This window comes from Erythrolamprus reginae, chromosome 11 (genome assembly GCF_031021105.1).
Source record: "Erythrolamprus reginae isolate rEryReg1 chromosome 11, rEryReg1.hap1, whole genome shotgun sequence".
Classification (NCBI taxonomy): Eukaryota; Metazoa; Chordata; class Lepidosauria; order Squamata; family Dipsadidae; genus Erythrolamprus; species Erythrolamprus reginae.
The window spans coordinates 6,915,177-6,934,958 of NC_091960.1; the positions used below are offsets into that span (position 1 = coordinate 6,915,177).

The window sequence follows — 19,782 nt, forward strand, 5'->3', positions numbered from 1 at the left end:
TATAATAATAATATTGCATGTTTTTTCTTTTTCTTTCTTTCTTTCTCTTTCTTTCTCTTTCTTTCCTTCCTTTCTTTCCTTTCTTTCCTTCCTTCCTTCTTTCCTTCCTTCCTTTCTTTCCTTCTTTCTTTTTCTTTATACGTTACTTGCACTACTTGTATTACACTGTATTGGTTTTTTTCAGCACTGGGTTTTGGGGTTTTTTTGCTTCCTTGTTACATGTGTTTATTTTATTGTTTCTCTTTGTCCTTGCCTTTGTTTGTAAAAGTTTTGAAAACTTTTTTTAAAAAAGATATTGTGGCTTAGTATGGTTTAGAGTGGATTGTAAATTAATGTAGCCTATAGTGGCTGAAGACTTGTAGCTGAATATTGTAACTGAGTATAGTAGATAGAAAATTGTGAGTACTTTGTATAGCAATTGCTAGAGAGATAGCTACAGTGTAAATTGTTAATGTAGGTTTGCTACAAAAGAAGTCAATATTTTCCTAAGAAACTCTGCAGTGTCTTCAATTATCTTCGAGGCAAAGGTTCCAGATAATCCTGGTCTGAGGCAGGCTGGTTGGCTGTTTTGGCTATCTGGGTGGGCTACTTTCTGCAGAAACATCAAGGGACTACCTGTTTTATAGAGAAACACACCAAAGGAAAATTTATTTCCAGTACTCAAATATCCATAAATAGGACATTACGTCCAAAACGCTGGTTTCTTGAGGAGAGGCCTAGTACAAGGCAGATAAAACAGAATAACCGAATAGCAACAGAGTTGGGAGGTCTTGTAGTCCAACCTCCTACTCAGAGAGGGACAAGCCGTACCAATTGAGGCAAAGCCGTACGCAAGAAGCGAAGGGGGAAAAAAGGGGGGAAGAAGGTGGAATGTCATTTGACGCCTTCATTCTCCTTCACAGGCACCAGCCAAGGAGCAGAAAAGTCACTAGGACTGACCCTTGCAAGCCTGGGACACCTCCGTTTGGCCCTTCGATGTGCCTCTCTTCAACCTTGCCAGACAGGACCACCTTCCTATTTTGAACAGTGATGTTCTTGCTATCCTCTTCGTGACTGTGGTAGTGGTCATGGTCGTGGTCATGGTCGTGGTCATGGTCGTGACCGTGGTCCTTCTGAGGGCCTCCCGTCGATGGGCTCGCAGCGAGAGAACGGGTCAGCTTTCCGGAAGTGGAAGGTGGAGCCGCTGTAGCAGCATGGATCCGGACGTAGGTTGAAGGGGTCGTGGCGGTTGCATTCTTGGTGTCTTGAGCCGGCAGGAAGGCCAGCCTCGGGATGGAGGTGGAGAAGTGCGTTTTGTTGGAGAGGTTGGTGTTGCAAAGGTTCCCCGAGCAACAGGAGCCCGAGAGGGTGATGGCGGGGCTTCCTTTCCTGACCTTCGTACAGTCGCCATCTTGAACGCAGCCTTTGATGGGTTTGGTCAGTGAAAAATTCCCTGCAAATAGAATACAGAATTCTTTATTGGTCAAGTGGGACTGGACATACAAGGAATTTTGTCTTTGGTGCAGATGCTCTCCGTGTACATAAAAGAAAATGGAACAGAACAGAATAGAATAGAATTTTATTGGCCAAGTGTGATTGGACACACAAGGAAATTTGTCTTGGTGCAGATGCTCACCGTTTACATTTAAAAAAATAGAACAGAATAGAATAGAATAGAAATAGAATTCTTTATTGGCCAAGTGTGATTGGACACACAAGGAATTTGTCTTTGGTGCAGATGCTCTCAGTGTACATAAAAGAAAATAGAATAGAATAGAATAGAATTCTTTATTGGCCAAGTGTGATTGGACACGCAAGGAATTTGTCTTTGGTGCAGATGCTCTCAGTGTACATAAAAGAAAATAGAATAGAATAGAATAGAATAGAATTCTTTATTGGCCAAGTGTGATTGGACACGCAAGGAATTTGTCTTTGGTGCAGATGCTCTCAGTGTACATAAAAGAAAATAGAATAGAGTAGAATAGAGTAGAATAGAATAGAATAGAATAGAATTCTTTATTGGCCAAGTGTGACTGGACACGCAAGGAATTTGTCTTTGGTACATGTAGTCTCAGTGTACACAAAAGATACATTTGTCAAGAATCATGAGGTCCAGCACTTAATGATTGTCATAGGGGTCAAATAAGCCAATAAGGAAACAATGAATATTAATAAAAATCTTAAGGATACAAGCAACAAGTTACAGTCCTACAGTCTTAAGTGGGAGGAAATGGGTGATACGAATGATGGGAAAAAACTAGCAGTAGCAGTAGTGCAGATTTAGTAAATAGTTTGACAATGTCGAGGGAATTATTTGTTTAGCAGAGTGATGGCGTTTGGGGAAAAACTGTTCTTGTGTCTAGTTGTCTTGGTGTGCAGGGCTCTGTAGTGACGTTTTGAGGGTTGGAGTTGAAACAGTTTATGTCCAGGATGCGAGGGGTCAGTAAATATTTTCCCTGCCTTCTTTTTTGACTCATGCAGTATACAGGTCACTATATACAATATATACAGTATACAGTAGTAAGAAAAAAGATGAGAACGTTTAAGGCAGATGTTCTTTTCCAAGGCCGTTTTTGGTCCAAAGTGTTATTTCCACCCTCCCCACTGTCATTCCATTCCAATTCAAGTTCTCTTTGTGCTCAGCCCTAAAGGCCTTTCTGAGTCAAGGTTAACAAAACAATCCATTGTACTTAATCTCTGTGAAAAAGTCAAGAATGCTAATAGTCTGTTAAATCCTGAACTCCCTTCCCAACAGGGCTGTAGGGATTTTGTAACTTTTTATCTTTTAACCAGAAATTCAAGGGAAGGATGTCTATCTAAAATATAAATGCTGTGGGTTGTTTGTTTTTTCTGATTAAAAAAAAACCCCAATTACGGTAAGTAGAAAGGGTATTTTTTTAAAAAAAGAAACAACAACAACATAATTATAGTTCTTAAAAGTTTGCCATTCTCCAAGTATGACTGAATGCCCACTTTTGACCTCTCCATTTCCTCTCCGTTTTTACCATATATTGGAGAACGTGATTTCCTACACAATTAGAAAATAATTTTTATGTCAACTGGATTATGATGGCTTTCACTCAGAGGACATTGATCCCTTACTTATTCTTTTAGTCCAGAGGTCTTTAAACTTGACAACTAAAGACTTGTGGACTTCAACTCCCCAAATTCCCAGTCATGTTGCCTGGAGAATTCTGGGAGTCAAAGTCCGCAAGTCTTAAAGTTGCCAAGTTTGAAGACCTCTGTCTTAGTCTGTCTCTCCTCCCTCTTCTTTTCCTAGGACAGGAAGAAGCCCATGATATTTAGGGTTAGTGCTAGGGTTAGGGCTAGGGCTAGGACTAGTGTTAGGGTTTAGGTTTAGGTCTAAGGTTAGGGTTTGGCTTAGAGTTAGGGTTGGGGTTGGGGTTAGAGTTAGGGCTAGGGTTGGGGTTAGGGCTAGAGCTAGGGCTAAGGCTAGGGCTAGGACTAGTGTTAGGGTTTAGGTTTAGGTCTAAGGTTAGGGTTTGGCTAGGGCTAGGGCTAGTGTTAGGGTTAAGTTAGGGTTAGGGTTGGGGTTAGGGCTAGAGCTAGGGCTAAGGCTAGGGCTAGGACTAGTGTTAGGGTTTAGGTTTAGGTCTAAGGTTAGGGTTTGGCTAGGGCTAGTGTTAGGGTTAAGTTAGGGTTAGGGTTAGGGTTAGGGTTAGGGCTAGGGCTAGGGCTAAGGCTAGGGCTAGGGTAGCTGGAATCCCAAGGCAGCCAAATTAGCCACAGTTTTTAATGACCTCCAGAGGTCTCACCTGCTTTCATAGTGACATTGCCATGGAAACAACCTCGGAAATTATCATAACACTTGACAATGGCGGACTTGTCCGTTGTGCAGTTGTCGTCACCACAGCTGTAGCATTCCACTCCATTGGGAACCCGAGCACTCACGTTATCTGGAGATAGAGCCATTTCAAAAAATAAAAAAGGAGGTGGGGTAAATAGCATTATCGAGGATGAACAAATTGTATATAACTTAAGGCATACCTAAGACTTCTGCCTTCAAGTTTTTCTCCTGGCAGTTCATAGAATTGAGCTGAGATAGACTGGGCCAAAGTCCCCCAGCCGTTTTTCATGCCAAAGGATTTATTTTATTTACAAATCAATAAAATAGTTTATTTACAAACTAGGGATAAGCCCTATTCGGAAAGTCCCAGCTTATTAAAGATGCTGGGAAAATATTCCAATATTCCCCAGGGTCACAGCAGTGGATGGATGAGACTAACAAACTTCTAAGGAAAAGCATTGTTCTTATGTGGGCCGGGGTTTACCCATGGGTTGCAGCTGCAATGCTTTGATGTCCAGTTTAATGTTGCATTGGCTCGTGTTGCACTGGTGCAGCTGGGAGAAGGCCAGGATGCCATGCACGTCTACCGCCTTGTCATTGGTTCCTGGCATGCCCAGGCCGCAGCCCTTTTCGCCAACGGAGAACTTCCCATGACCTGAAATAACAAAGAGGTTGTGGAGGAAGATAAGACTAGTTCAGCTTCAACCGCGATGATAATACAATTGCAAACGATTGATACAAACTCAAAGTAAACCGTTCAAAACTCGATTGTAGAAAATAAAACAGAGTGGTCGACGCCTGGAATGCTCCACCAACTCAGTTATTACAACCTCAAACCCCCATAGTTTCCACCTTAAACTGTCTACCATGGACTGTCCTCACCCCATTCCTAAGAGGTCTGTATGGGGGCGTGCATAAATTGCACCAGCGTGCCTACCATCCTTGTCCTATTGTCCTCATTTATTTGTATTCATTCCTCATTCATGTCCATGTTTTTACTTACACCTGTTATCTCGTACATGTTTGACACTCTAACTAACCATCCATCCATCCATCCATCCATCCAACCAACCAACAACCATCCATCCATCCATCCACAACATATACATACCCAAACATAAATATAAAAAAGCCTGGGGGAAAGGTGTCTCAACTCCCCCATGCCTGGCGGTATAGATGGGTCTTGAGTAATTTACAAAAGACAAGGAGTGTGGGGACAGTTCTAATCTCTGGGGGGGAGTTGATTCCAGAGGGCTGGGGCTGCCACAGAGAAGGCTCTTCCCCTGGGGCCCGCCAAACAACATTGTTTGGTCGATGGGACCCGGAGAGGGCCAACTCTGTGGGACCTTATCAGTTGCTGGGATTCGTGCGGTAGCAGGCGGTTCCGGAGGTACTCTGGTCCAATGCCATGCAGGGCTTTAAAGGTCATAACCAACACTTTGAATTGTGACCGGAAGCTGATCGGCAGCCAATGCAGGCCACGGAGTGTTGCAGAAACGTGGGCGAATCTAGGAAGCCCCACGATGGCTCTCGCGGGTGCGTTCTGCACGATCTGAAGTTTCCGAACACTTTTCAAAGGTAGCCCCATGTAGAGAGCATTGCAGTAATAGAACCTCGAGGTGATGAGGGCATGAGTGACTGTGAGCAGTGACTCCCTGTCCAAATAGGGCTGCAACTGGTGCACCAGGCGGACCTGGGCAAACGCCCTCCTCGCCACAGCCGAAAGATGATGTTCCAATGTCAGCTGTGGATATAAAGCATTTGTGGCTACTCACTCCATTCCACAGCAGCCACGGTTTCCACACAGACGTGGGTATTGCTTGGACAGGTCAGCTTTTTCATCTTCTGCTCGCTACAACCGCCATCCCCCAAGTCCACACAGCTGTGGCATTCCAGAGCCAAGGCACCTGTATAGGGTAGATGTCCAAAATTAGAAAAAAAAAACCAACGAAAAGAGTAAATATATAGTGATATAGACCAAAAAATGTGCCCCTGTCCTCCATTAAACCTTCTTTCAAGCCACTTCCATGAATCCAGTGCAGTGTAGGGCTGCCAAAATTTTTACTACCACACTGTAGGCATGGCTTATTTTGTGAGTGTGGCTTGCTGGCCATGTGACAGGGTGGGAGTGGCTTGTTGGCCATGTGACCAGGTGGGAGTGGCTTGATGATCATGTGACTTGACCAAGGATTTTCCAAGAACCTCAAAACAATATCAATGGACTCAAAACAAGCAGGGCATCGAATTCACCCACATCCCAGAAGTGAGCATCTATAGAACCGTGAAATGACAGAAACATGTCACTTAGGATTTTGAAATAAATGTCATAAAGGTGCCTTCATGATTATAATGGCCCCTCACAAAATAATCAATTAGGCAAAGTCAACAATCTGAAGTGTCCCTTGCTACTTTCACAGCCTAAGTGAACACCCCAAAATGCTCCATTCCACATTCTTCGGAGAGGGGCGGCATACAAATCTAAGTAATAAATAAATAAATAAATAACAGTCTTAACCAGTGTTCCCTCTAATTTTTTTTTGGGGGGGGGGGTGAGTGGAAAAGTATAGTGTCTGAGCGGCAGTCCCTTCGGGACTGGGCGGCACAGAAATAATAAACAAACAAACAAACAAACAAACAAAAAACCCACCCTGTTTTGCCTCAGAGAATTTCAAAATAAAATACTGTACTGTGTGTCTATAACAGTGAGCTCATAATAGGGCAACTCTATCAATATCAAAATGCCACTTAAATAGTTGAGCTAGTTTCAAGCTAGAGTTTGATTTTCTTTCTCTCTTCCTTACTCCCATTCTTTTTCTTTCTCTTTTCCTTCCTCTCTTTTTTCTATCTGTTTCTCTCTCTTCCTCTCTCTCTCCTTCCCTCTCACTCTTTCCCTCTCGGCTTCTGGGCAGGTTTGGAAAACTTCGAGTTGATGATGATTTTTAAGTGAGCGATTGCTCACTGCTCAGCTTAGAGGGAACTATGGTCTTAACCATCCTTCCTGCAGACTACCAAACAAAACCAAGGTTTCTGCCAAAACATTAGATCTCAAGCACTATTCATTTTATTTTCTAGAGCAAGGGTCTCCAAACTTGGCAGCTTTAAAACTTGTGAATTTCAACTCCCAGAATTCTCCAACCAGCTATGAAGACCTCTGTTCTAGAGAATATATTCAGAAAGGAAGGGGAGGCAGAAACCCAGATTACACAGAATTACAAGTGCACTAGAGTGCCTTCCGTCCCCTGTCCTATTGCTCTCCTATATCTCCTATACCTTTCTTCTATTCCTATATCTCTTTTTCTATTCTTTCATTGCTATATTCTATTACTGTACCTTCTTTTCTATTCTTTCATAGATATATTTTACTATGAGTATCTCCTCTATAACCGTCATCATGTATTTTACTATGTGTATATAGATATATACCCACTAAAACCCTCATTGTGTATTGGACAAAATAAATAAATAAAGTTGGCCGGGCCTTTGTGCCGCTCTCAAATTCCCTGGCAATTTTTTCCGGGCTCAGTTTTTTAAGTCGAAAATGGTTCTTTAGTAGAGGCAAAAAAAATTTTTTGAATACCCAATTCTTATCTAGAAAAGTTCTTAAGTAGAAGCGTTCTTAAGTAGAAGTAGTTTCAAGTTTCAAGTTTGATTGGATTTATATGCCGCCCCTCTCCGAAAACTCGGAGCGGCTAACAGCAGTCATAGACAGTATACAATAATAATCCAATACTAAAAGCAAATTAAAACTCCTTAATATACAAAACCAAACACACATACAAACATACCATGCATACCATTGTAAAGGACTAGGGGGAAAGAGTATCTCAGTTCCCCCATGCCTGACAGCAGAGGTGGGTGTTAAGTAGCTTACGAAAGGCAAGGAGGGTGGGGGCAATTCTAATCTCTGGGGGGAGTTGGTTCCAGAGGGCTGGGGCTGCCACAGAGAAGGCTCTTCCCCTGGGTCCCGCCAAGCGACATTGTTTAGTTGACGGGACCCGGAGAAGACCCACTCTGTGGGACCTAACTGGTCGCTGGGATTCGTGCGGCAGAAGGCGGTCCCTGAGGTACCACTGTATTCCCAAAGAAAACCCAGGGCTCCACTTCTTTCACTGCCTTAATTTGCACAACGAATTTGCAAGCTGCCAGGCCCCAATGCTAGCATCTAACATACATTTTGGACATTGCTAATTTGAGAGTGGATGCTTGACCCACAAAGGACTCGCCCTGTGTTTTCTTTTCCTCCTCCTAGCCATCTTCTCAATCCAACCTGGGAAACAGTCATCTATTTCTCCCCTCCACCTGATGGCTCATCTTGTTGGGAATTTTTTTGGCTCGTCTTCCCAGGCACCTGCTCCTACTTCTTGGCGTTAATCGGCAGATCTCTGCTTTTTCATTATAACCTCTTCCGCCCTGTTTTAGCTCGACAGAGAATTATTAAACCTGCCCAGAATGTTATAGGGCTCCAGCTACCCACCCTGGATGATATCTTCGCATCTCGCTGTTCTAGGAAGGTGCACAACATTCTCAGAGACTCTTCTCATCCTGCTTACAATCTTTTTGGACTGCTGCCTTTTGGCAGAAGATGAAAAACAATTAAAACACGGACCACATGTTTTCTGAATGGTTTTTATGCCATAGCTATACTTGCACTTAACGATCGACTAAAGGGTCATCCTCAGTGAGCTGTTGGACAGTAGTACTTGGTCTGTTGTGTTGATGTTTTGGGTGATTCAGGGTGGGGAATTTATGGTGGGTGGGGTGACTACTTCAGCTTCAACCACAACAACACAAGAGCACACAACAGATTTAAACTTAATATTAAACGCTCCAAACTTGACTGTAAAAAAATATGACTTCTGTAACTGAGTTGTCGAAGCGTGGAACTCATTACCGGACTCCATAGTGTCATCCCCAAACCCCCAACACTTTACCCTTAGATTATCTACGGTTGACCTATCCAGATTCCTAAGAGGTCAGTAAGAGGCGAGTACAAGTGCACTAGAGTGCCTTCCGTCCCCTGTCCTATTGCTCTCCTATATCTCCTATACCTTTCTTTTATTCCTATATCTCTTCTTCTATTCTTTCATTGATATGTTCTATTACTATATCTTCTTTTCTATTCTTTCTTAGATATATTTTACTATGAGTATCTCCTCTATAACCTTCCTCATGTATTTTTCTATGTGTGTATATATATATACCCACTAAAACTCTCATTATGTATTGGACAAAATAAATAAATAAATAAAAATAAATAAATAACATATTTTGGGGGATTGTTAGGTGTGTTGGGACTGGTCTTTAGGTGTCATGTGAGTTTCGTTGTATGGGCATTCTGTGTGTATACATACAATGACAATAAAATACAGTGGTACCTCTACTTAAGAACTTAATTCGTTCTGTGACCAGGTTCTTAAGTAGAAAAGTTTGTAAGTGGAAGCAATTTGTCCCATAGGAATCAATGTAAAAGCAAATAATGCTTGCAAACCCATTAGGAAAGAAAGAAAAGCTCAGAATTTGGGTGAGAGGAGGAGGAGGAGGAAGAGAAGGAGGACAGTTGCTGCCGGAGGAAGAAGGTGAGGTGAGCGCCCCCTTTTGCCTTTCCGCGCCCAGACGCCCCGGGAGGCAACCTTGCGCCGGGTGTATGGAAGGAAGTGCGAGGGAGTCACCACAGCGAAGTGGTTTATCCCCTCTCCAAGTGCCCAGAGAAAGGAAAATGCTCCGTTCGCTCTGGACTGCCAAAGCCTCCTTAAGCGCCACCGAAAGGCTCCTCTGGCAGCCCAGAAAAGCCCGAGATGGCCGGGATAAAAGGGGGAATGGCAGGAAACTGGCCGGGCCTTCGTGCTGCTCTCAAATTTCCTGGGAAATTTTTCTGGGCTCGGGTTCTTAAGTAGAAAATGGTTCTTAAGAACTTGCAAAAAAAATCTTGAATACCCAGTTCTTATCTAGAAAAGATCTTAAGTAGAGGCGTTGTTAAGTAGAGGTACCACTGTATTTATTCATTCGTTTTTCTCCTGCATAACCTTCTTATCTCTTTCATTCTCCACTCCTGTTCATCCATGGCAGGTGATTTCACTAATCCTGATGAGACCCCGCCCCCTGCCCAAGCTGAGTCTCAGACGAATGCTTCTACATGTGTGAGCCAATTGGAAACAGGTCACCTACATGCTTCCCACAGGTACAGCAGTTCAGAGAAAGCCCAGGTTTCCTGTGGTTTTCATTATTGATTGATTGATTGATTGATTGGTTGGTTGGTTGGTTGGTTGGTTGGTTGGTTGGTTGGTTTAGTTATTCATTCATTCATTCATTCATTTATTTATTTATTTATTGGATTTGTATGCCGCCCCTCTCCGTAGACTCGGGGCGGCTAACAACAGTAATAAAAACAGCATATAACAATCCAATATTAAAACAGTTAAAAACCCTTATTATAAAACCAAACATACAAACAAACATACCATGCATAAAATTGTAAAGGCCTAGGGAGAAAGGGTATCCCAGTCCCCCCATGCCTGACGGCAGAGGTGGGTTTTAAGTAGCTTACGAAAGGCAAGGAGGGTGGGGGCAATTCTAATCTCTGGGGGGGAGTTGGTTCCAGAGGGTCGGGGCTGCCACAGAGAAGGCTCTTCCTCTGGGTCCCGCCAAGCGACATTGTTTAGTTGACAGGACCCGGAGAAGACCCACTCTGTAAATAAACCACAAACATTGCCGGAAATAGTTGGGTCTTGCCATCCAATCAAGATAGTGCCATTAGATCACCCAGGTGGAAAGCTCATTTTGCAACGGTGCAAATATCTTCCTTTTGGATGTCTGGATACTAGGATGCATCACACCAGTAGTAGTTCTGGACAGGAAGCTGTATTAGATCACTCTAAAACAGGTTAGTGAATCCCCTAGGTGAGCCTTAAGTTAGGGGATTGCGTAACTTTCTTCCGTCTGGAATTTTGGTGGCTGGCATAATGATCATTCCTTGCTGACGAAGCTACCTGTTAACTCTGTGTTGGGTAACCCGAAAGAATTGTCTATCCCTGGAAAACCAAGTCTTGAGAAGGAGGCCTTAGATTTGAAAGGAATCATTGATTTTGGTAGCGTCAAACTTCCTATGGAAGAGAGAGTCTATTTGAGGCAGGTTATCTTTCTTGTTATCATAGAAACATAGAAACATAGAAGACTGACGGCAGAAAGAGACCTCATGGTCCATCCAGTCTGCCCTTATACTATTTCCTGTATTTCATCTTACAATGGATATATGTTTATCCCAGGCATGTTTAAATTCAGTTACTGTGCATTTACCAACCACGTCTGCTGGAAGTTTGTTCCAAGGATCTACTACTCTTTCAGTGAAATAATATTTTCTCACGTTGCTTTTGATCTTTCCCCCAACTAACTTCAGATTGTGTCCCCTTGTTCTTGTGTTCACTTTCCTATTAAAAACTCTTCCCTCCTGGACCTTATTTAACCCTTTGACATATTTAAATGTTTCGATCATGTCCCCCCTTTTCCTTCTGTCCTCCAGACTATACAGATTGAGTTCATTAAGTCATGCAATTTAGAAAGTATTTTACTATGTGTATACCCACTAAACCCCTCATTGTGCATTGGACAAAATGAATCAAAAAATAAATAATAAAATGAGTTTAACTTCACAATCAGACACCATGTTTGGAATCCCCTTCAATTCAGCATTCGTGTTTTCTTGTTTTGAGGTTATCTTATTTCTAAACTGCTCTTTCTAGTTTTTCCAAAAACAATGGCTAAATGTCCTGAAACAAGATTTTTTTTTTCTTCCATTTTGTACAATATTGTATAGGCACCAGTGATGGGCTCCTACGAGCATGGTCAGGTACGCAAAATCGATAGAAAAAATTTGGTCAGGTACACAGAACTGGTAGAAAAACTTTATTTTTTTTTCTTTTTCCCCCTTCTAGGCTCTGGGTATGTTTTTCTTATCGCAGTAAATGAGGTTGAATGTGTCTAATTTTTAGAAGATACTGTTATATAGTAGATAATGTACATTTGTGTGTGCCTGTGTGTAATATGTATGTACACATATGGCATATATACATAAAATTAAACAGTATATTTTGGATGTTGAATAATAGTAAATAGATAGGCAACTTTTATCTCTTTGAGGCGAGGACAGGCCAGGCACCCTAACCCAAACCCTTGACGTGAGTGACGTTAAGTTGGCCACCTTTAAGCCAGTCACATGACCTTTAAGCCGTCCCCCCAGTCACATGATCATCAAGCCATTTCCAACTGGTCACATGACCAGCAAGCCACACCCACAAAATAAGCCATGCCCACAGTGTGGTAGTAAACGATTTTGCAGCCCTTCACTGTATGGACGAGAAGCATATACTGAATAGTTAAAGGTTTGGCCATGTTGGCTGTGTGGTCATCAGGCTTTTAAAGAGGCCTACCGGGAAAAAGGCCAAAACCTAAACCATGGTTTGAGTCTTCGGAGAGGGGCGGCATACAAATCTAATTAATAATAATAATAATAATAATAATAATAATAATAATAAGTGCAGACTCTGTAAAGAAACAGATGAAACAATCCATCACATACTCAGCTGCTGCAAAAAGATCGCACAGACTGACTACAAGCATAGACATGATGCTGTGGCACAGATGATCCACTGGAACTTGTGCCGGAACTACCATTTCCCAGTGGCAAAGAACTGGTGGGATCATAAGCCTGAAAAAGTGGTCGAAAATGAGCAAGCAAAACTACTGTGGGACTTCCGACTTCCGACTGACCGAATTCTGAAGCATAACACACCAGACATTGTGATCGTGGAGAAAAAGAAAGTATGGATCATCGACATCGCAATCCCAGGAGACAGCAGAATTGAGGAGAAGCAACTAGAGAAATTAGTGAAATACGAAGATCTAAAAATCGAGCTGCAACGATTCTGGCATAAGCCAGTGAAAGTGGCCCCAGTGGTACTTGGCACGCTGGGCGTAGTACCAAAGGATCTCAGCGGACATTTGAAAACCATCGGAATTGACAAAATCTCCATCTGTCAATTGCAAAAGGCCGCTTTACTGAGATCGGCAAACATAATTCGCCGCTACATCACGCAGTCCTAGGTGCTTGGGAAGCACCCGACTGGTGATGAAATACGAAATCCAGCATAGTGATCTCGTTTGCTGTGTTGTACTGACATAATAATAATAATAATAATAATAATAATAATAATAATAATAATAATAATGTTTTTTTCTTTGAATTCTGATTATCATTCCTTTCGGCCTTTGGGGTTGATTATGAAACAAAAAATTGGCTTGACTATTAAAAAACCAAAAAACACCATAATTTTTCCTCAGATGGTAAGGCATTGCCTGTTGATCTGAGGTTGTCAGCCTTGGTATGTGTTAGAAGCCACAATGAGGTCATGTAGGTCAATTCTACAAATTCTATGTCAACTCCAAAATTCTTGTCATTTCTACAATGACCTCATGACATTTGTGATGTCATCCCCCTTTTGCCTTTGAGGAAATGGTCAGTCCTATCAACTCTTTGTGAGGTGAAGTGAATGGAGGCCAAGGCCCTCTTTCTCCAGATCTCCAGTGAGGTTCAGAGATCTGTGGTAAAATCCTCTTTAGCATCGTAGGTTGAATAGGTCACTATTTCCTGATCTATCTATCTATCATGCCCTCATCAACTCAAGATTCGACTACTGTAATGCTCTCTACATGGGGCTACCTTTGAAAAGTGTTCGGAAACTTCAGATCGTGCAGAATGCAGCTGCGAGAGCAATAATGGGCTTCCCCAAATATGCCCATGTCACACCAACACTCCGCAGTCTTCATTGGTTGCCAATCAATTTCCGGTCACAATTCAAAGTGTTGGTCATGACCTATAAAGCCCTTCATGGCATCAGACCAGAATATCTCCGGGACCGCCTTCTGCCGCACAAATCCCAGCGACCAATTAGGTCTCACAGAGTTGGCCTTCTCCGGGTCCCGTCGACTAAATAATGTTGTTTGGCGGGTCCCAGGGGAAGAGCCTTCTCTGTGGTGGCCCCGAGATTAAAACTGCCCCCACCCTCCTTGCCTTTTGTAAACTCCTTAAAACCTACCTCTTCCGTCAGGCATGGGGGAATTGAGATAACTTTCCCAGGCCTATATTGTTTATGTATGGTATGTTGTGTGCATGTTTTTTTTTAAATTATGGGTTTTTAGTTTTAATTATTAGATTTGTATTGTACATTGTTTTTCTATTACTATTGTGAGCCGCCCCGAGTTTATTTATTTAATAAATAAATAAATAAATATCTACCTAAATATTTTATTTTATTTATTTTATTTATTTATTCATTTGTCCAATACACAAATTCATAGGAAGAAAAATAGACATGTAGTAATATATATAAGGGTAAAGTGAACTTAGAGGAGAGGATATGTGAAAGGAAGAGAATATATATGATAGGTGAAAGAAAGGAAAGACAATTGGACAGGGGACGAAAGGCACACCAGTGCACTTATGTACGCCCCTTACTGGCCTCTTAGGAACCTGGAGAGGTCAATCGTGGAGAGTCTAAGGGAGAAGTGTTGGGGGTTAGGCGTTGACACAATTGAGTCCGGTAATGAGTTCCACGCTTCGATAACTCGATTGTTGAAATCATATTTTTTATAGTCAAGTTTGAAGCGGTTCATATTAAGTTTGAATCTGTTGCGTGCTCTTGTGTTGTTGCGGTTGAAGCTGAAGTAGCCATTGACCGGTAGGACATTGCAGCATATGATCTTGTGGGCAATACTCAGATCGTGTTTTAGGCGTCGTAGTTCTAGGCTTTCTAGGCCCAGGATTGTTAGTCTATTTTCGTAGGATGTTCTGTTTCGAGTGAAGGAGTGAAGGGCTCTTCTGGTGAAATATCTTTGGACATTTTCAAGGGTGTTGATGTCTGAGATGTGGTATGGGTTCCAGACTGATGAGCAGTAGTCTAACATGGGTCTGGCAAAAGTTTTGTAGGCTCTTGTGAGTAGAGTGAGATTGCCTGAGCAGAAGCTGCGTAGGATCAGGTTAACAACTCTAGAAGCTTTTTTGGCGATATTATTGCAGTGGGCTTTAGCACTTAGGTCATTCGATATTAGTATTCCAAGGTCTTTTACTGAGTGTGGGTTGGCAGTGAGATTTTGTTTATTCAGTTCGTATGTGCAATTTGGATTCTTTTTGCCGATGTGGAGGGTAGAGCATTTGTTGGTTGATATTTGAAGTTGCCAGGTGTTGGACCAGTCTGAGACAAAGTCCAGGTCTTTTGGGAGAGTGAGTGTTTCACATCGTCGGCAAAAAGAACACAGTTGCTTGCGATATGGTCACAGAGGTCATTGATGTAGAGAATGATATTCAATGATATTCATGGTTGCCTTGTTTCTCGGTCTTCCAATTGCTGGGGATAATGGGGAACCTGGATGGTTTTTGATTTTCCCAACTTGTATGGGAAAGCGACCAAAACCAGACTGCCATATTGTGTCCTCAGTCAAATAGAGCAAATCTCAAGAGCTTCAAGATGTGTGGACCAACTCCCCGTATTCCCCCAGGCAGAATGTCTGGCTGGGGAATTACGGGAATTGAAGTCCACCCTTCTTAAAACTGCTGGGGTTGAGAAACTCTGAGTGACAGCTGTTGTTTCTCACCCTCCCTTTAAACAATTTAGACAAGTACACAATGGAACTGACATAGCCTATTGCCCGAAGAATGCTGAGAGAAGTACATGAAGTGAATAAACGAAGCCATGCCTATATGCCATACAACAAAATTCATCATTGAGTTGAATAATACAACTGTCTTCGCAATTTGTCGGCCTAGCTTTTTCAGTTGCGCATCTCACAAGTTCCCAATGGCCTCTATTATTTCACGATAGGGGAAAAATATATAGAAAAAAAGAAAGTAAACTTCCTTTTGAAAGAAAGTTGTGATTAAGAGAGCCTGGATCAATTATTTGGAAAATGAATACATACCTAACCCTTTGGGTGGGTGGGTGGGTGGGTGGGTGGGTGGGTGGGTGGGTGGATGGATGGGTGGATAGATTACATAGATATATAGATATATAGATAGATGATAGATAGATAGATAGATAGATAGATAGATAGATTATAGATAGATAGATAGATAGATAGATTATAGATAGATAGATAGATAGATAGATAAGATAGATAGATAGATAGATAGATAGATAATAGAGATAGATGAAGGATAGATAGATAGATAGATAGATAGATAGATAGATAGATAGATAGATAGATAGATAGATAGGTAGATAATAGAGATAGATGAAGGATAGATAAAGAGATAGATAGATAGATAGATAGATAGATAGATAGATAGATAATAGAGATAGATGAAGGATATATAAAGAGATAGATAGACAGACAGTGTTTCCCCAAAAATAAGATCCTGTTTTATATTTTTTGAACACTGAAATAAGGGCTTGGCCTTATTGCCATACACTCCAAAGCCCAATTGGGCTTATTATCAGAGGATGTCTTATTTTGGGGAAAACAGGGTAGATAGATGACAGATAGGTAGGTGATAGATAGATGATTGATAGCTAGCTAGCTAGCTAACTAGCTAGACGATAAATAGATGATAAACAGACAGACATTTGCCACAAGAGCTATTTTAGATAAATGACATACAGTAATATAAGATAATTTATTCATTTATTCAATTTATATGGCTACCCATTCAAACAAATAACTCTGGGTGGTGGCGAACAATCAGATCTTTAATTAAAACCAATTAAAAAACCAGAGCAATCAAGTAAATATATACTGCAACGGACACACATTTGCAACAGTGTGGCCTAAAAAATATTGCTTTGATCTTGAGAGCAACCGTTTTGGCACCTCCGTGTATTTATGCCAAGTTCTTTATTCGAACCTGGCATGGTTAACGCCCTGGAAAAATCTTTCATTTAAGGATTTGGTTCTGTGCTAGAATTGTGTGCTAGAATAACAGTGAGCCGAAATGGGTAAGGTTGGGTCTCTCATAGAAACACAGAAGATAGGCGGCAGAAAAAGACCTCGTGGTCCATCTAGTCTGCCCTTATACTATTTCCTGTATTTTATCTTAGGATGGATATATGTTTACCCAGGCATGTTTAAAATCATTTCCTGTGGATTTACCAACCACGTCTGCTGGAAGTTTGTTCCAAGCATCTTCTACTCTTTCAGTAAAATAATATTTTCTCACGTTGCTTCTGATCTTTCCCCCAACTATCCTCAGATTGTGCCCCCTTGTTCTTGTGTTCACTTTCCTATTAAAAACACTTCCCTCTTGAACCTTATTTAAGCTTTTAACATATTTAAATGTTTCGAACATGTCCCCCCTTTTCCTTCTGTCCTCCAGACTATACAGATTGAGTTCATGAAGTCTTTCCTGATAAGTTTCATGCTTAAGGCCTTCCACCAATTTTGTAGCCTGTCTTTGGACCCGTTCAATTTGATCCATATCTTTTTGTAGATGAGTGCCTTCCATCCCCTATCCTATTGCTCTCCTATATCTCCTATACCTTTCTTCTATTCCTATATCTCTTCTTCTATTCTGTCATTGATATGTTCACTGATATGTTCCTATATCTTCTATTCTTTCTTAGATATATTTTACTATGAGTATATCCTCTATAACCTTCATTGTGTATTTTACTATGTGTATACCCACTAAAACCCTCATTGTGTTTTGGACAAAATCAATCAATCAATAAAAATAAAATAAACTGAACACAGTATTCCAAATGTGGTCTCACCAGCGCTCTATACAGCGAGATCACAATCTCCCTCTTCCTGCTTGTTATACATCTAGCTATGCAGCCAAGCATTCTACTTGCTTTCCCTACTGCCTGACTGCACTGTTCACCCATTTTGAGACTGTCAGAAATAACTACCCCTAATTTATATCCCCAATGCTTTCCTTATTCCAGAATTTCAATTGTAGATAGATACACAAAGTACTGGTCCTGAGGCCTGGACCAAAATAACTCAAGAGGTTTATTTATTTATTATTATTTATTGATTGATTCGACTTCTATGTCCCCCAATCCCGAAGACTTACAACCATAGTTCCCTCTAAGCTGAGCAGTGAGCAATCGCTCACTTAAAAATCATCAACTCAGAGTTTTCCAAACCTGCCCAGAAGCCGAGAGGGAAAGAGTGAGAGGGAAGGAGAGAGAGAGGAAGAGAGAGAAACAGATAGAAAAAAGAGAGGAAGGAAAAGAGAAAGAAAAAGAATGGGAGTAAGGAAGAGAGAAAGAAAATCAAAATCTAGTTTGAAACTAGCTCAACTATTTCAGTGGCATTTTGATATTGATAGAGTTGCCCTATTATGAGCTCACTGTTATAGACACACAGTACAGTATTTTATTTTGAAATTCTCTGAGGCAAAACAGGGTTGTTTGTTTGTTTGTTTGTTTGTTTATTTATTTATTTATTTATTTATTTATTTATTTATTTATTTATTTATTATTTCTGTGCTGCCCAGTCCCAAAGGGACTGCCGCTCAGACACTATAATTTTCCACCCACCCCCCAAAAAAAATTAGAGGGAACACTGCTTACAACAGTATGAAATTACAAAAACAATAAAAAGAAGTGGGATATAAAAACTAACCGTAGAATGTTAATTAAAACCCGTAATTAACTAACCCTTCAACATGAGTACATGACATTCATACAATATGGACATGATGATTGTTGAATTTATGCCCCACCCCAGGCCTGCCGACAAAGCCAGGACTTCATGGCCTTACAAAAAGCTAATAGGGTGGGAGCAGTACGGACATTGGGGGGAGTTGATTCCATAGAGCCGGGGCAGCCACAGAGAAGGCCCTGCCCCGCGGCCCCGCCAAACTGCATTGCTTGGTCAACAGGACCTGGAGGAAGCCAACTCTGTGTGTCCTTATAGTCTCTTATAGGTTTACCCTTGGACCCTCTCATCAAAACCTCTTACAGACACCACCCTTGGGTCCTTACCTTCCAAGCATTCCTGGTTCCAACACGGCTTATTTATTTATTGGACTTATATGCCACCCCTCTCCGTGGACTTGGGGCGGCTTACAACATTTCAATAAAAAGTACAATATATATAACACTTCAAAATCCAATGAGTAGAAATAATTAATTTAAAATATCTTTAAAAAGCTAATCATTTTTTTAAAAAACCAAACTTTCAACAGCATGCTACAACATCTTACACATTCACTGGCCAGACGCTGGGGTCCAGTGACCCCAAGCCTGGCAGCATAAATACGTTTTCAAATTCTTACCATAGGCAAGGAGGGCGGGGGCAGTGCGAATCTCTTGGGGGAATTAATTCCAGAGGGCCGGGGCCCCCCACAGAGAAGGCTCTTCCCTTAGTACCCGCCAAATGACATTGTCTAGTTGACGGGACCTGGAGAAGGCCAACTCTGTGGGACCTGACTTGGACACTGAAACTGTAGCCGTTGCCATACCATCTCCTACCTTTCGTGAGAAGCGTGAAGGCCACCAGGAGGACAGATGGGCTCATGTGGAGCTGGAGGTAGGCGCCCATCCTTACGTCGTCTAAGTCCCAATGTTGCCTTGGTTCTTTTCCTTTCCCTTTGTCTCGAGCACGTTCTGCTTCTGTCAAGTCCTTAAATGGCTCGAGCTTAAACATTAAATATGAGTCGGTGACTCGGGCAGGGCGTTCTTTCTCGCCCGTCAGATCCGCCTCCTTAGACTTGGCTGTTCAGCAGCTTCTCGCTTGCCCGGAGGGCTTTCCTCCATTCATCCCATCCCACTCTCTAACCCATCACTTCCCTTTTCCAGCACTTGGAGGATACTTACTGGGGTGTACGCCCCTACCGGGAACTAGAACAGCCAGTTGAAGAGTTTGTTTTAAAAAAAAATGTTTTTTTAAAACATTCTTCATTCAGGACTTTGAGGCAGGAGAGAATATCAATTAGAGAGGCATGTTTGAACTTGGAGGAGCGAGAGATGGCAAAGATGTTGGAAGACACTGGAAAGGAATTC

General features: G+C 41.8%; 1 protein-coding gene and 1 long non-coding RNA gene across 5 annotated transcripts in view; one reads left to right on the top strand and one right to left on the bottom strand.

The window, feature by feature from the left end:
• Nucleotides 1–19,782, top strand: part of LOC139174552 (uncharacterized) — a 47,788-nt gene that overhangs the window by 83 nt on the left and 27,923 nt on the right. Inside the window, exons 1-2 of one of the 4 annotated variants that reach the window (XR_011560367.1) lie at nt 909–1,205; nt 9,854–9,965. The exons of 1 other annotated variant lie outside the window; for it this stretch is intronic. This is a non-coding gene — a long non-coding RNA (uncharacterized lncRNA). Of the gene's footprint in view, nt 1–908; nt 1,305–9,853; nt 9,966–19,782 lie in introns of those variants that run through there. 2 more of the 4 variants (XR_011560366.1, XR_011560365.1) reach the window with 2 other exon arrangements.
• Nucleotides 21–19,440, bottom strand: LYPD3 (LY6/PLAUR domain containing 3). Its single transcript, XM_070764995.1, has 5 exons — nt 19,252–19,440; nt 5,563–5,694; nt 4,272–4,442; nt 3,756–3,896; nt 21–1,432 (listed from the first exon to the last, which is right to left on the bottom strand). Exons 1-5 carry the CDS (start codon nt 19,424–19,426, stop codon nt 897–899), a joined length of 1,155 nt encoding a protein of 384 aa, XP_070621096.1. The 5' UTR covers nt 19,427–19,440; the 3' UTR covers nt 21–896.

Excerpts from the sequence above, each read along its gene's own strand:
- LYPD3 (XM_070764995.1), bottom strand. The coding sequence starts at position 19,426 with ATGTTTAAGCTCGAGCCATTTAAGGACTTGACAGAAGCAGAACGTGCT. Across the intron at positions 5,695-19,251 it reads CTTCACGCTTCTCACGAAAG|GTGCCTTGGCTCTGGAATGC; the intron begins GTAGGAGATGGT and ends TACCCTATACAG. Across the intron at positions 3,897-4,271 it reads ATTGCAGCTGCAACCCATGG|ATAACGTGAGTGCTCGGGTT; the intron begins GTAAACCCCGGC and ends CTCTATCTCCAG.